At 35.8% G+C, this 15510-nt stretch overlaps 1 protein-coding gene across 1 annotated transcript; it reads left to right on the top strand.

The window, feature by feature from the left end:
- The first annotated feature begins 1284 nt into the window (after positions 1 to 1284).
- On the top strand, positions 1285 to 14351 carry arhgap25 (Rho GTPase activating protein 25). The gene is made up of 11 exons (XM_059551138.1): positions 1285 to 1701; positions 5566 to 5765; positions 6264 to 6345; positions 6495 to 6608; positions 7062 to 7266; positions 9208 to 9340; positions 9419 to 9492; positions 9596 to 9717; positions 11286 to 11446; positions 12298 to 12908; positions 13557 to 14351. Exons 1-11 carry the CDS (start codon positions 1638 to 1640, stop codon positions 13756 to 13758), a joined length of 1968 nt encoding a protein of 655 aa, XP_059407121.1. The 5' UTR covers positions 1285 to 1637; the 3' UTR covers positions 13759 to 14351.
- Positions 14352 to 15510: the final 1159 nt, after the last annotated feature.

Below are 15510 nucleotides of genomic sequence, written 5' to 3'. Positions count from 1 at the left end.
TTCTTTACTATATGTGAATGGTCCTCTAAGTCAGTCAGTGCTCTGTGTGTGTAGGCCCCTGTGCTGAATTCCAGATGTGAAAAGAGCAATTGCAATGTTTTAGAATCAACGGAGAGTTATAAACCAGTCATGTTGCTGGCCAACCACTGATGTCAGGAGAGACATGCGTTTGAGTGCGGTGACCATAACATTTTTTAAGGAGGCACATTTATCAAAGTCTACAATGCGTGTTAAATATTTAGCTCTTGTTTCTGTGTTGATATGTTGGAGGTTGAGCAAGTTAGATACATGCCAGATCTCTAGAATCTTGCGCGTGCCATTCATAGCCACCAGAGGGCGCCAAATACCGGTGTTTTCTCCCCCAGTGTTTTGGGGTATCTGTGTGGCAGTGTGTGGGCTACTTTTACGCTGTTGAGTTGCCGTAACCAAAATAACGTGATATTTATTATTATTACCTGCAATGCGAATTCAACTAGGGTAATCCAACCAAAAAAGCTGTATTTTACTTTATTGCTATTGCATCGGGACTAGCCTATGATTGTTGATTACAATGTTTTAGAAGTTTTTCGCTGCCTCACTTCTGTTTTTCGCAAATCCTTCTTAGAAAGTTTACTAATGTTAGCAACTGTCTAATGAGGTGTCAGATAGAAACTGAATTTGGGGTGCAGTTGAGCTGTATGTGTCTGGCGATTTATTCATGACCATTTAAGTAAAAACAGAAATGTTAAACCCACTCAAACGTGTTAAATACTGGGTTTGCCACTGAGAAGAAAAAAAACCTCTATTGAACAAATTAACAACAACAGTCGTGTGTTGTTATGTGTCTTCAAGTATTATGGTTTGCATTTCTGTTGTATTTTGTTTTGTAATTTTTTATAAACGCAGATAAATGTGCTTTCCCTGGAGCTTTGTGTACAGTGATTTGCTCATTTGTAAATGTTTAATAAAGAGGAAAGCTCAGTATAGCCTATGTAAGTAGCCTTGCCTCTTCCTCTTTGCTGTTTGAACTTCCTTTTCATGTCAGAAGCAGATTCCTGTCATTTATGATGACGAACAGTTTTGTGTCTATTTTAGATGGACACACACTGGATGGTTTTAGATGTTCAAATACAAAGAAACCATGATGCATATCTCCAAGAAAATGATGACAAATGTCTGAGAAGAAAGTGGCCCCATTGGTTGAGGTACATCCTGCACAACTGTAGTCTACATTCTCGCCTGTGTAGAAATTCATCACCTCTTTTATTTTTTCTGTGGCTGTCTTGAATTTGCCACTCACTTCCTTAGCTCATGATTGCGGGTTCGAGGAGTGACAGTGCTGCTCTGCTGTTTCTCTACAGCCTGACAAACATGCTGGATGTAGGAACGTCAAAATAACTATTGGGTTGCTCACACAAACACCGCAGGCGAGTTGAGGGGCAAGACTGTACGGGTTTGTAAGTGTAAAAAAGAGAGAAGAAGATTCAGATCAGCAGAGGAAGGAGGAAGTAAAGAGAAGAAGAGGGGCTGACTTAAAAGAATGCACTCTTAGAGTTGACTGTGTGTTTTGTGTTTGTTTTTGTGTGTGTGCGTGTGAGTGAGAGAATGTGTGTGAGAGTGTCTGTGTGTGTGTAACCTTTTGGTCCGATTTTGAAGAAATGTCTCTGAGACTACCTCGCAACTGGGACTTCAGCACCTTCAGAGCTGAAACTGCCAAGATAGGTGAGTGTCACTGTGTATGGTCAAAGGTCAAAGTCTTTTACGTGTTTTAGGAGTTTCACTTGACCAGGTGGGTAGATATATGTGCGATTCTTTGTATTCATTGACACAACAGGCCTCCTGTCATTAGGAACTAGAGGTTTGGTCTATACTGATGCATGTATGTTATGTGAAATGTATTTGACTGGACAGTGATGGTGCATATGTGCTTAGTCTGATTTAGACAAGGGATATTGCAGTATCTGTAAAAGACAGATATAGTGGTATAGTGACGGTGGAGGATTCACCCTGAGGCTATATAATTCACTTGTGCACTTCTCATCTGCTCTGTGCTTTCCTTGTCATTCTGTTGACACACCTTTTGATGTGTTGTATAGTCACTGTGACAAGATTATTTGTAGTACTTCCTTTCTAATTTGACTAAATGTTCTCCTTAATCTCCAGGCTGTTTAAAAACTCTTGTTTAGAGTTAAAGTAGGCTATGACTTCCAGCACATTTATGTCGCTTTCAGGTATAAAGAGAGGCAGGTTTATGTTGTATGCAGTGACTTGTGTCTCAGTGTTAGTGCAAAGTGTTAGTGATTTCCTCTGTGTGTAATCTTCACATGCTGCAGGCCGGAAAACGCTGCAACACTCTGAGAAACATTTATTCTCTGCTCAAAATGTCTGCATACTGTAAATGCTAGATAGTTATCTACTATGCGGCCTGTTACAAGGCTCCCTCAGCAGTAGCTTAGGTTAAGAAAGCAAGAGTTTCTCGCAGTATGATAGTTTTCTGATGGCTTTAGATTGCTCTAATTATATAAAATGTATTGTAAGTTGATATTTAAATTACACTATTTAATCAGAGCATCATACAATTTTTTTTTAACTCAGCCAAAACAATGTTTATAACTAGGGATGCACACAGTATTGGTACCGTGTCAGTTGTATGTTTTTTCCCTCTCATACCAATCAATTTTTAATCTATATCAACCAATGTTGGATATTTAATTGTGAATGTTAATTGCCTGTTGTTACACCTTGGTTACCTTTGCCATTATTTAATGCTTGCTTTTAATGCTTTTTTTAATATATCTTTTTTTAATATAAATTACTTCTTTGATATTTAGCAGACACTTTTTATTCAAAGCATCTTGTAGTGCAGCGTAATTTTTTAAGTTGAAAAAAAAAAAACAGTGTTCATAGCTATATGTGCAGAATATATTGGTATTATAGATTTTATTTTTCATTTGTTGATCTCTAGTCAGTGCTGCTTATTTAATTGTACAAGCTTATTTCCTCTATTTTTACATTTTAATTTACTTCTTCATCTAATACTCACTTAATCATCTAATACTTATTTTTTTATAATAATTTAATAATACAAACAAATTCATTATTAATAGTCTCAAAATCAATATTAAGGCTATATTTTATAATGCATGTTCTAATATGATTCACTTGTAGCATTTTATTTGTAAGTTTTTATTGTTTATTTATTTAAGCTATTTAGATTTTTAACAACTATTTAGAAATTTGATATCAGCCTTTTAACAGTTACCAGCCATAACATTAAAAATCATTAACCCTTTCCTATCAGCCAGAATTTTTATATTATGCATATCTATTTGCAACCCATTTTATTTATTCTGAGTGAAACAGGGTTCAGAGAAGAAGGAAAAAAGGAAAATAATTAATTCAAAAGGCAGATTGTGATGATAAAAATAAAAGCGGTTTAACTTTTTTCCTTTGGAAAAGCGTGCACTGATGAATCATAATTAAGAAACATGTGGTTTAATTCAACATTGTCTTTAGCTGTTAGACTGTTACGGTCACATAGCATTTAACAAAAATGATGCACGTTTTAGCATCTGCACAGCTGTTCTGAGGAACGTGCATGATCATCAGTTCATTTACCAATGTTTTAAACTTCAGCCTGACGCAGAACAGCTCGGCCTGACGCAAACAACTTCTTGCATCTCTGCTATGATCTCCTTGGTAATTCATGGGGAGTTGAACCCACTCTCTTCCCTTCCCCTGATCCCAGCGTGTGTCATAGAAATGGGTGAGGCCTGAAGCCGGGCAATGTGTGTGGGCCTGTGGTCCAGGAGAGAGAACAGTGGTCCGTGCTCTCCATCAGGGAAGATCTTCTCAAAATAGACCAAAGAGGCTGACATTAGGTGGGGATCTTTCAAAAACGCTACTTCCTGTGGCTGATGAGCTTGTAACTTCCTGTTTATCTTAGTTCTCTCTCTTCTGCCCTTTCCTCTGATCTCAATGCGTTTTAGCGAATTTGACTACAAAAGCTCCAACTGCTTCAATCACTGTGACACCATCTCTTGTCAATTAGATAATTGCTGATTGGTTGCTTTCTATTGTCGATGCTTTCTTATCAAAGAGATGTCATGAAGTCAAGTGTTTTGTGGCTTTGCTAAGTAGCTTTTCACTATGATGAATGCCAACTGGGGTGCTTATATCATTTTCTTATTTTCTGCTGCTCTGAACATCTCAGTTTTTCTTATCTCTCAATCACAGGGGTCTCTACCCCACCCTCCCTTTGCTTTGGGCTATCCTGCCAGAAAGCTAAATCACAAATAGGATCTCTTTAGTGTCTTAGTTCTCTCTTTTGAGAGAAAGTGAGGAAAAAATATTATTTTTAAAATTATATTCTCAAATGTACAAACACACTTGCAATTAAAGTCATATATTTCAATTCTAACTTCAATATTAATATTATATTCTAATATTATCCTACTGACGTCAAAAAAAAAAAAAAAACTGTGCTAAGTTTGCGTTAGATGGTTTTAACTGGTTTATCTTGGCAGCAATCTGGTCTCCGACCCTGACCAGTGCCCAAAACCACTCCAAAACCAGCCAACAGACCAGTTTGACCAGGCTAGGAGACCTGCTAAAAGCAGATAACAACCTTAGGTTGGTCTAAGCTAAATATCGACATAAATATAAAGATCTGTACACTTGGCATGTCAAATTTGTATTTTTCCTGGTAGAAAAATGGTAGACTAACTAAGAACTTAATTAAGTCTATCATGGTATAAAAGATAATTAGCATATATTAATATGTATTTTTATTATTATTTTATAAATGCATTATGTATTTTCTCTTTTTCTGTCTACATTTTTTATTTCTAATTTCCTGAGTTTTTTTTATATATTATTCTGTCAGTCAGTCAGATTACTTGCATTTCTTGCTTTGACAGCATTTGACTTGAGCATTGCATAATAGTTCAAGTAAGTTTGTATAAAACCTAATGATCATGTTATCCAGAATCTTACTTTTTTATTTCCAGGTTTAAATTATATCTTGAACTTTTCAAGCTATATCCACATAAATCATAAAGCTTACATTCAATAAAAATGTTTATTACGATGCATAAACATCTATAACAAGGGTGATTCTTGTATGAAACATAACTGAGAACTACATTAGTTTTCTTAAGGTATAAAAGGGCAATCTCTGAACAATCAAATGTTCCTCATTGATGTTTCAGTTCTCAAACTCATGTGGGAAAGAGTCCAGATCTAATAACACCCTTTTGACCTAGCGAACAATCCATTGCACAGTAACACCGAAAGCCGTTTTTGCTTAAGTGCGTGGTTTTGTTTCTGGCAGAACTGGCCTGAAGTCACAGTAGGACTTTCTCTTCAGTATCAGGATAATCACAGCAAGGCTTCAAATATTTGTTGAGCAGGAAGCTGCCGGGTTCAGACAGTTAGCCACTGTCATCACCACACATGTGCATGATGGGCTCATGACATAAAAATAGAATTAGTTCAGTGACAGGTGATTTCAGTTTCAGCAAGTCTCAGACTCATCTGCATGTTTGTCTTATTCTCTGCCTGCTTTTTATCGGTTGTCCACCTCAGCTCGCTCCAAGAGTGTTATGCCAGGGGAAGGGAGTCCTGGATCCACTCACACTGGTTTTAAGAAAACAATGGAGAAACCTCTGAAAACAGGCTGGCTGAAGAAGCAGAGATCCATCGTAAAGAACTGGCAGCAGCGCTTCTTTGTGCTCAGAGGAAATGTCTTAACATACCATAAAGATGACAAAGAGAGCGCTGTCCAGGTAGGAGACAAGCAAGCACAAATAATACAAACATTACGATTGTTATTATTTTTAATGCATACATTTTTTATTTTAGTTTTGTGCGTGTGTGTTTTCTTCTTCTTCTTTCCTGGGATTTTTAATTTTAAGCAATGCCAGTCCTATCAGTCAAATAACTAAAATTAAACATGTAATAATTTTATATTTAGAATTTGGTCATGTGATAATCATGTTATTCAGAATCTTAAATAGTTCCTCTTGATTTTACATCATTATATTATAAAGTCCAGGTTTAATCTATATCATGAATATGTTGTCGCAGACTTTTCTGTCAGAATCTGTCTTTCTTGTAAATGTTTCCAAACTGATTACGTAATGCAAGTGAAATTTGTCTTTATTTATATTTATGCATTTTTTTCCTGATATTTATTATATTTTATTTACTAATTTAATTTTACTATTCACTAAATTATTTACCACTCTGACTGTAACTATACCCTCGTCTCATTCTGATCTCAGGGAACCATACCTTTGTTTTCATGCCAAGTTAATGAGCTGCCATCAAATGCAGATGATAAGTTCCTGTTTGAGATTATCCCAAGTGAGTTTTTTTTATAAACACTTCTCTTGCAAGTGTAACTCAGGCCTGCTATCTATGCAAATTGTTTACAGTTTATAAGATGGCATTGGCTACTACTGTATTTGTTGGTGGGCAAAATCATACATATTGTTGTGTCCCTGATGCTGCAGGTAGCAGTACAGATAGGGAGCGGGAAACCTATGTTCTCATGGCGACCAGTCAGAGCGAGATGGAAGAGTGGGTGCGCTCCATTCGCAAAGCCATCGGATCACGCTCTAATGGAGGTATCCGGCATTCATCATAATATACATTTTTATTATAAAATTTGTTATAGATTGAAGAGGTTCTTAGGATCATTCTCTCTCGTACTGTAAAAGAAAAAGGTACTGGTAATTTTGTGCCAAGACATTGTCTTTTAAGTCCTTTAACACTAAAACACATCACAATGTAATGCATAATTAAAAACGACTAAAACAGGTTTCTAAAACACCTGTAGAAAATCAATACACAAAAATCATTTTTTTTGATGGTGTAGACTAGTTGGTAACTCGTATGAAACTCTATTACCTTGATGGCATTTAGGTTGTTTCAGAGAGACTGTCATCATTTATGATAAATCTGAATAGCCTCTGGTTTATGTGTTGTATGGCACTCTAATGTACAAAGGTTGTCCTATTTATAAAATCCATATACTGCCACTGCTATTCAATAAAATTGTTATGTTTCTCTCCTCAAAGTATTTGGAAAGAGCCTTTCCGACATCATGGTGTATGAAAAGAAATTTGGTTCCCGTCTGGTGCCCATCCTGGTGGAGAAGTGTGCTGAATTCATCAGAGAGCACGGTCTGAATGAGGAGGGCATCTTTCGCCTGCCAGGACAGGACAACCAAGTCAAACAGTTCAGAGAGGCCTTTGATGCCGGAGAGAGACCCTCATTCCCCAGGTAAAGTTTCACATGTCTAAATCAGAGTGAAATGACTTCTGAATCCCTTATGAAAAAGAAGTTTATTCAAGTGTGCTATTAGTATACTTCTTTTAAACTAAAAATAGGAAAGTATACTTTAGTTTACTTTTTATGTACTTCTCAGAAATGGGCTTTATGTACTCCTCCGAAATATACTTCAAATTACATTTAACTATACTTGACTTATACTTAAAAGAAGTCTAACTATATTTGAGCTATACTCCTAGAATCCGTGTTTTCATTATTATACAGTAGAGGGCCCTAGCAAATATCTTCTGTACAGAATTTCCAAAAAAACACAAGTGAAGAAGAAAAAAGAAACAATGGATATGAACACATGTAATCTAACACGATCATCGGACATGAAACAGCATCAAAACTGTAACGTTATGGAATAAAATGTTGACCGATGAAAAGGTAATATTTACAGTCAAGCTCTGAGGTATTGATTGACTTCATCTACGTTTTGATTATCATTCTGAATCCAATTCATAGTCTTTTTTCAGCTTTTTGTTAAAAATTGTATTTCTTTATTTTTTTTATGAAACTTACCCACATTAAAGTGTTTAAAAAAAGAATGCATGAAGATAGAATAAAATGTTTTTGTTTACAAACAGATACCCTTTTCTTTCTTTGGATGTTTGTATGTTCAGATATTCATACAACAAAATATATACAAATTAAAACCTAAATAGGGACATAGTAGTATGCTTAAAGTATGATGTAAAGTTCACTTAAAGAAAACTTATGAGTATACTTGCAGTATAAAACTACTAAACTAGTACTTTACTGAGACTATACTTCAAAGTGTACAAAGTATTTAATTAGTAAACTAGTATAGTATGAGTATACTAGTTTTAGTATAATTGCAGTACAAACTACACACATAGAGGTAAACTAGTTGTGTACTCAAAGTTTGCTACTGTTATACTTAAAGTATACTTAAAATATTTATATTTTAAAGTATATACTATACTTTTATATACTAGAAAGTGGGCCAATTTAGAGTACTGAAAGTACACTTACAAGTATACTACTACAACACTGATATTCGTATAGTTGCTACATAAAGTATACTTACAAATATACTTGAACTTTACTTAAGTATACTTAATAAAATAAACTTGAAGTATACTACTTTTTGGTAAGGGACGCTGTAGAGAGCTGATCTGTATATATATAAGAATAATAATTATTGTACAAAAAATATCTTTACCTTTACTTTTGAAAAATGTAAGGCATGAATAAACGTATTTATTCTTTATAAAAAAATAACAATTTTTAAATACTGACCCCATACTTTTGAATTAGAGTGAAAAAAGATAATAAACCGTCTTATTGCATTTTTTTTATTTGTTTGTAACAACTCAGAGGAGCATTATGTGAAATTAAATAAATGTCCAAAAAGTCAATTAAGTTTTATGATTTTTTTGGACCTGATTTTGTGACCATTGGTTTCCAGACTTCAATGTCCTTTAAAATTTGCATGCGAATGGGGCTTTTATGTGGATAACCATACTCTGTATAACCATTTATGGTGACGCTAAAGTCTTTACTGCTATTTTAAGGAAGTAGAATAGGTAAAGAGTTTGACCCTAGATGCGTGGGTGTTTGTGTGAGAGAGAGAGAGAGAGAGAGGGACAGAGGATGTGCAAGAGCATGAGAGACAGAGAAAGAGAGATACAAAAGCACACTATTTAAGAGGAACCTGGCACAAACTGATGATCTGTGGCTGAGCCACATCCTGTCCTGACTAACAGAGATCTTGCTATTGAACACACGCACACATACAGTACATTTGAAAAGCAACTGTTTTTGCATTTCATCTTCATCCTTTCTGACTGCAAAGAAGACAATTAGTAGACTGTAATGACCGCGTGTCAAATTTATACTTAATTTGTTCATACCTTTTGCCTGCAGTGACACTGATGTCCACACGGTGGGGTCATTACTTAAGTTGTACCTCAGAGAGCTTCCTGAACCTGTTGTGCCCTGGACTCAATATCAGGACTTCCTTGACAGCACTCTGATGCTGGATGCCACCACTGCAACTGTGAGAACACATCCACAAAGACAGTATTTCAGATAAGCACTGATCCTTTAATTAACTGAAATCTGATCAATCCTAAAGGGCAAAGAAAAGCTGGAGGAACAAATCAGCCTTCTGCCAAAAGTGAACTACAACCTCCTGAGTTACATCTGCAGGTACGAGTCCCTGTAAGAGTTAAAAGGGATCAGACACTAATAGGAGCAAAAACAAGCCGTGGCATTTGTATATGCATATATATATGCATATCTGTTATTTCAGATTCCTTTTTGAGGTCCAACAAAACTCAAAGGTGAATAAAATGAGCGTTGAGAATCTGGCCACGGTGATGGGAGTGAACCTTTTCAAGCCGCAAGTGGATGACGCCATCAGTATGATGAAGGGTCAGTAATCATCCTCAAATGGATCATTTTATATTTATCCATTATCCATTTATCCAATTATATATTTAAACATTTATATTGTTTTTAAAATACACCATGAACTCAAAATACTGGTGTGCCTGTGCATTTTAGGAGTGGGTATACCTACTCTATCTCACGACCAATTCGTACGTATTTTACGACCTCACTCGTTCGATTTTGTGTGATTTGTGTAGACCCCAGTGACAGGTAGGTTTAGGGGCGGGGTTAGGTGTAGGTCATTCATACAAATTCATACGAATTGTGCAACTCGTAAAATACATACGATTTAGCACAATTCGTATTAATTTGTATGAATCAAGTTGTACAAATTCTTACGAATTAGCCACCTCGTAAAATATAGACAAACTGCTGTGAGATCATGCTGGATATACCAGTAGACACAATTAAGTGGTACTTATCGTTTGCAACTGTTTTTAGGCATTGATGATTAAAATGGCAGTCAGCGGGTGTTGCAATGCATCAGTCCAAAAGAAGTGAAATAAAAAGCGTCCATTCATAATAAAAAGTATCTCACATGGCTCCGGAGGGTGAAGAAAATTCTCCAGTAGCAAATCAATGCATTTTTGTATGAAAAATAACCATATTTAAAATGTAATAATCACTTTAATGTAGCTTGCGCTCACTGTACACGGAAGCAGCTCCGGGAGGATGGCGTATGAGGTCGGCTTTGCGCATGCGGCGCTCAGAAGTGACGAATGTGGAAGCGCAAGGGAGAGATCATAACATCAGGCATGAGTGAGAAGTACAAAACAAGGATTTGTAATGAAGAATGTCAGAGGATTTCGATATTAGCCAAGAGGAGACTGGTTTTCCTTTACTAAAGTAAGGAAATTTGCACCTGTTAACAAATGTTGGTTTTCACGAGACTCACCAGTGCATGCGCAATGCTGACCTCATATGTCACAGGAAACAAGACACTGGTAACAAGAATTAAGAAATTTCTATGGTATCAAAAATATTGATATTTAAAGCAAAAATAACTATGTCATGATATATATTATTGCAGTGAAATAAAATTATTTGTATATTGATATAAGATTTTCTTTAGTCCATGTCTGTTCAAATATATTTTTCTGCAGAAAATATAAAAATGTATAGCCTTTCATTTCTGGAAAAATGAACCCAAAATATTAATGACATAATTTCTTGCTCCACCTTTTTGTATTTTAAAAATGCATTAAAATGCCCTGAATGAGAATGAGAATGCCCCTGTTTCTGTGGCATGCTAGCATACAACTTTTTCTGCACTACATTTCATACTATATGCTATTCCATTTCAGTAGTTGAAAAGTTGGGTAATATGTTTAAACTAAAGGCTATATGTATATATAAAAAAACCTCTTTGACATATCATTCTCACGATTTCCTGTTTTAACAGCACACCGAATGTCAATCAGAAAAACAAATCATTGGTTGTTTATGGGATATTTATGCAAAACTCCAATGAGTAAATGTGAGATCTCAAGTATGGTGTTTATGGTTAACACCTTGTAGTGATGATCTTTGTTCTCACCTCGTGCACACAGGAACACCCATGATACAGAAGGTAATGACGGTGATGATCAGACACCATGATCTGCTTTTCCCACCCTCTAAAGACAAGCCGCCATCTCCTCTTCCGAGCAAGAAAAGCAAAAGCAAGAAGAGCAGTAACCCTCGCAGTTTTGTGGGCTGGGAGTCTGCAGAGGTACTGATCCCGTAAAATAAGAACTGTTTTAAAATGGTGATTTTTTGGCCTGGAAAATTCTTAAAAAATAAAATGGTACAAAGTCATGCAATATTTTAAATATATACCATTCATAAAGACTTTTTAATGTTTTCGAAAGAAGTCTTTCTTCACCAAGGCTGCATTTATTTTTAAAGCTGTGATACTGTAAAATAGTATAATTTTAACTGTTTTCTATTTTTATTATAATTTATTATGTTAAATTTAACTTAACATTTAAAATTAATTGATGAAAATAAAATTATCTGTTGGCGAAACAGATTTTTCAGCAGCCAGTCAGTGTCAGATGATCCTTCGGAAATCACTTTAATATGTTGATTTAGTGTTCAAGAAGTCCTATTTTTGTAGAAATTGTCATAAAAATTTTTCCAGGAATCTATTAAAAAATTAATTTTTTTTGAAACATTATAAATGTCTTTACTGTCACGGTTTGATGAATTTGATGCATCTTTGCTGAATAAAAGTGATAAAAATCGGTAGTGTATAAAACAAAAATTAAATATAAATGTGTCCTTATTCTTGGCAATATCAGTGAATTTCAAAATTCTGAAATATTTGATCTGTTTTGAAATATTCAGCTAAAAAGATATTTTTTTACTTTAAGCATTTAGATGGCATATTATTTGTAATGTAAAAACGAAAACAAAACAAAAAACTATTAAAATAGCTGTAAAGTTTTTTGTTTGTATGCTTCAAATTGATTATAGTCATATTTGATGAACACACCTGCTGTTTGTCAAGGCGTGTCACTGTGTTACTTTCACACCTGTATCTCTTAACTGATCGTATCACTCTTCTCTCACGCTTCTAAGTGTGAAGTGTCCTCCCTGTCTGAATCTCCTGAGGAAGAGGAAATGGACACACCTGAGGAAGAGAGGAAGGACTTGTGGTCATCTAAAAAGCGATCAGAAGACGCACCTCTTTCTCCTTCCTCTCCATTTTCACCCGGAACCGAAATGTGGCCCGACAGCCCCAGAAAAAGGACGCAAACTTTACCCAGCTTATGCTGTTCGCCAGCAGGAAAAGGCCGTGAACCTTCTTGGGATCGCTGGAGCAAGTTCCAGGAGAGCTTTAACGAGAACGAAGAGAAAACATTCTCAGAGGACATCTTTACGTTTTTGGACCTACAGAAAGGGACACTATTTTCTGTGGGGCAGAAAAGTGAAAAGGAAAAAGTTGAAGGACAGAAGGACACAGAGGACACAGGCTTGCATGAGACAGGTAGCGATGTAGTGGACAAACAGATAGATGCTGAAAAACCACAGGCAAAGAGCACAACACCCATTCCCAAACCTCGGCAGAGCAACAATGTGACTGCACCAGCTGTGAGAAGAGAGCAGACAGTGGAACCTATAGCACCAGCTCTACAGAAAAGCAGTCAAGCACAACCAGAAAACACAGACTCAACAAACATCATCAACAGGTACGTCCAAATACAAGTGTTTATCATTTTCCATATTGGAGTTGTGAAGGCTCAGGGATTTGAACAAACATCCTTCAGACTTAGACTTTGCATGCCAGATGAATAAATGGTTCCTGTGTTCCTGTGGCTCAGTGGTAGAGCATTGCGTTAGCATTGCAAAAGGTTGTGGGTTCAATTCCCAGGAAAATAGTCCAAATGCACTGTAAGTCGCGTCTGTTAAATGCATACATTTCGGGCTCATACCCAGGGCCATATTTAGGGACCAGAATGTGTTATATTAAAGAAATATATTAATTATATATTATATTATAGAAATATATTAAAATTGTTCTATTTTAATATATTTTAAGATGTAATTACTCCAGTCTTTACTGTCATATGACCCTTCAGAATTCATTCTATTATGCTAATATGGTGCTCAAGTGACATTATTATGATGATCATTGCTGAAAACAGTTGTGCTGCTCAATATTTTTTCAGGATTCTTTGATGAAAATAAAGTTGTAAATAGCATTCATTTTAAAGAGAAATCTTTAGTTTGATTATAAATGCCTATAAATGTCTTTAGCTTTTTCTCAATCTTACTATCTTACATATAAGTGTTTTGTGTGTGTGTGTGTGTGTGTGTGTGTGTCTTTGTACCTTCAGTCTCCAGCAGAAGAACCAAGAGCTGAGCGCTACAGTGGCAAAGTTGCAGGCAGCACTAGAGGCAGAACGACGCTGCAAAGCTGCATTAGAGATCTTACTACGCAATGCAGAGCGCAGCAGGGATGAAGCACTTGTGCGCAATGAGCAGCTGAACCGAGAGATTCAGGAGTTCCTCAACAAACCGACTGCTGGACCCTCATAGGGACACCATCAAATGAACAAAGTTCAAACTAAGTCCTAGTCCTAAGTCTAGCTCCTCAGAGGAGTACATAACAAGCTGGACAACTCCATCGGGTTTTACACCATGAGCTGCTCTGAATAACGTCTCAGAGTAAGACTAATGATAATGTTCATCTCTCAGGTTTTGTCCGCAACAGTATATGACACCTTATGTACAGAAATTACAGATTTTATCTACTTACAAGACAAGATGTGAAATATTGAAGCGATGCAGTATTGGACTAAACAGTTTAGAGATTTATAAAGAGTATTTAATCACCCTTTTGTTTAAATGTTATTTTATTTTCTAATGGATCTCAAAAAATAACTCCCCAACAAAAACTATAATGCTGGTCAGATTTGGTTTTAAAGAGCCTTTTTTCTCAACAAGGAGAAGTCTTGCCCACCTTTAATTATTATAAATTAAAACAAAATATTGTGGCAGATGTTTAAAATAGTTATTGTTTTTTGTGATCACTAGACTGTGTTAGACTCCATCAGGGACTCAATTTGGTGAAAAGGGCAAAAAACACAAAATGTGGATTACTGTCAGTAAATAAACTGCTTTTATCTGGCTTTTCTTTCCTGCACCTTCACTTCTGTTGTCTGGTTGCAGTCAAAATGAGATAGTGTGTCAGAAGAGATAAAATGTGACAGAGTGTGAGAGAGAAATGGGAAGAATGCTTTCAGATCAGAATTCACACAAGAGACCAGGGGACGGGGTAAAAACACTGGGAATTACGCAAGAAAAAGAATAGCCAGATAGCATTGTGTCTGTCAGCTGTCATAATGCTGATTAAATGATAGGGAAGGAATTTCCTATTTCCGATCAGGCTGGATTGTACAGACAATGTGCTGCTTAAAATCAACACAAAGCTGATAATGTGAATATATGGTCAGGTGAGTCATTCATTTGGTCGATTCCAGTTTGTCCCGTGATGCTCTTCATTGGACGTTTCTAGATGTTTCTCTTGTACACTTAAATGGAGCTCATGGCAGTACCACAGTTTCAAAGATAAGCAACATGGTCATCAAGTGTTTCTCCTACGTAGGAAAGATTATCTTGAGGAAGAGAGTGAGCACAGAATGTGACACCACTGGTTACTGGGTCAACATTTCACGTGCATGCCCATTTATAAACTTAAATAATAATTACCTGTGGAGTAGGCTACTAAACAAATTTTGAAGAATGCTGCTCTTTATAATGTAATAATGGTATAGAGTTTCAAATTACTGTGATTTTTAATTTCTTTGAACTTTTGCACCAAAACATTCAATTTGGAAGCAACTTTTATTTTGCATTTTCTTGTGTATTCATGTGTTTGGTTAAATATACTATATGCTTCTACAGGTGATTTACTAGTTAAATTTCTTAGCCATGACAGATTCTGTGCATGAATGAATCGTAGATTCACAAACGTTTTTGCTATTCAGTTCACCATTTCATTGAAAATGACTGACTCAAATGAATCGTTTGATTTTAAACAAAAAACTATCGACATTCCCGTTAATTGTAAATGCCATTGTTAAACAAATGTTCATCAGTAAAAAGTGAGCGACGACACAAGTTTCTGGTCAAGTGTCATAACAGAACAGTGTGCTACTTTAAATATATGAAATAAAGAACGACTTTTGAGAACTGCGGTAACACTTTAGAATACTGTTTCTTACTGCATAACTAATAAGGAATTATTGAAGAACTAACAGGTAATTTTTTATTAACACTTAACTCACT

Source organism: Carassius carassius, chromosome 5, assembly GCF_963082965.1.
Source record: "Carassius carassius chromosome 5, fCarCar2.1, whole genome shotgun sequence".
NCBI classification, from domain to species: domain Eukaryota; kingdom Metazoa; phylum Chordata; class Actinopteri; order Cypriniformes; family Cyprinidae; genus Carassius; species Carassius carassius.
This window is presented reverse-complemented; position numbering and strand designations above follow the sequence as displayed.

What these genes read in the sequence shown, in the direction of transcription:
- arhgap25 (XM_059551138.1), top strand. Translation starts at nt 1,638, where the DNA reads ATGTCTCTGAGACTACCTCGCAACTGGGACTTCAGCACCTTCAGAGCT. An exon ending in AGCTGAAACTGCCAAGATAG is followed by an intron (nt 1,702 to 5,565) that starts GTGAGTGTCACT and finishes TGTCCACCTCAG; the next exon opens with CTCGCTCCAAGAGTGTTATG. An exon ending in TGGATGCCACCACTGCAACT is followed by an intron (nt 9,341 to 9,418) that starts GTGAGAACACAT and finishes TCAATCCTAAAG; the next exon opens with GGCAAAGAAAAGCTGGAGGA.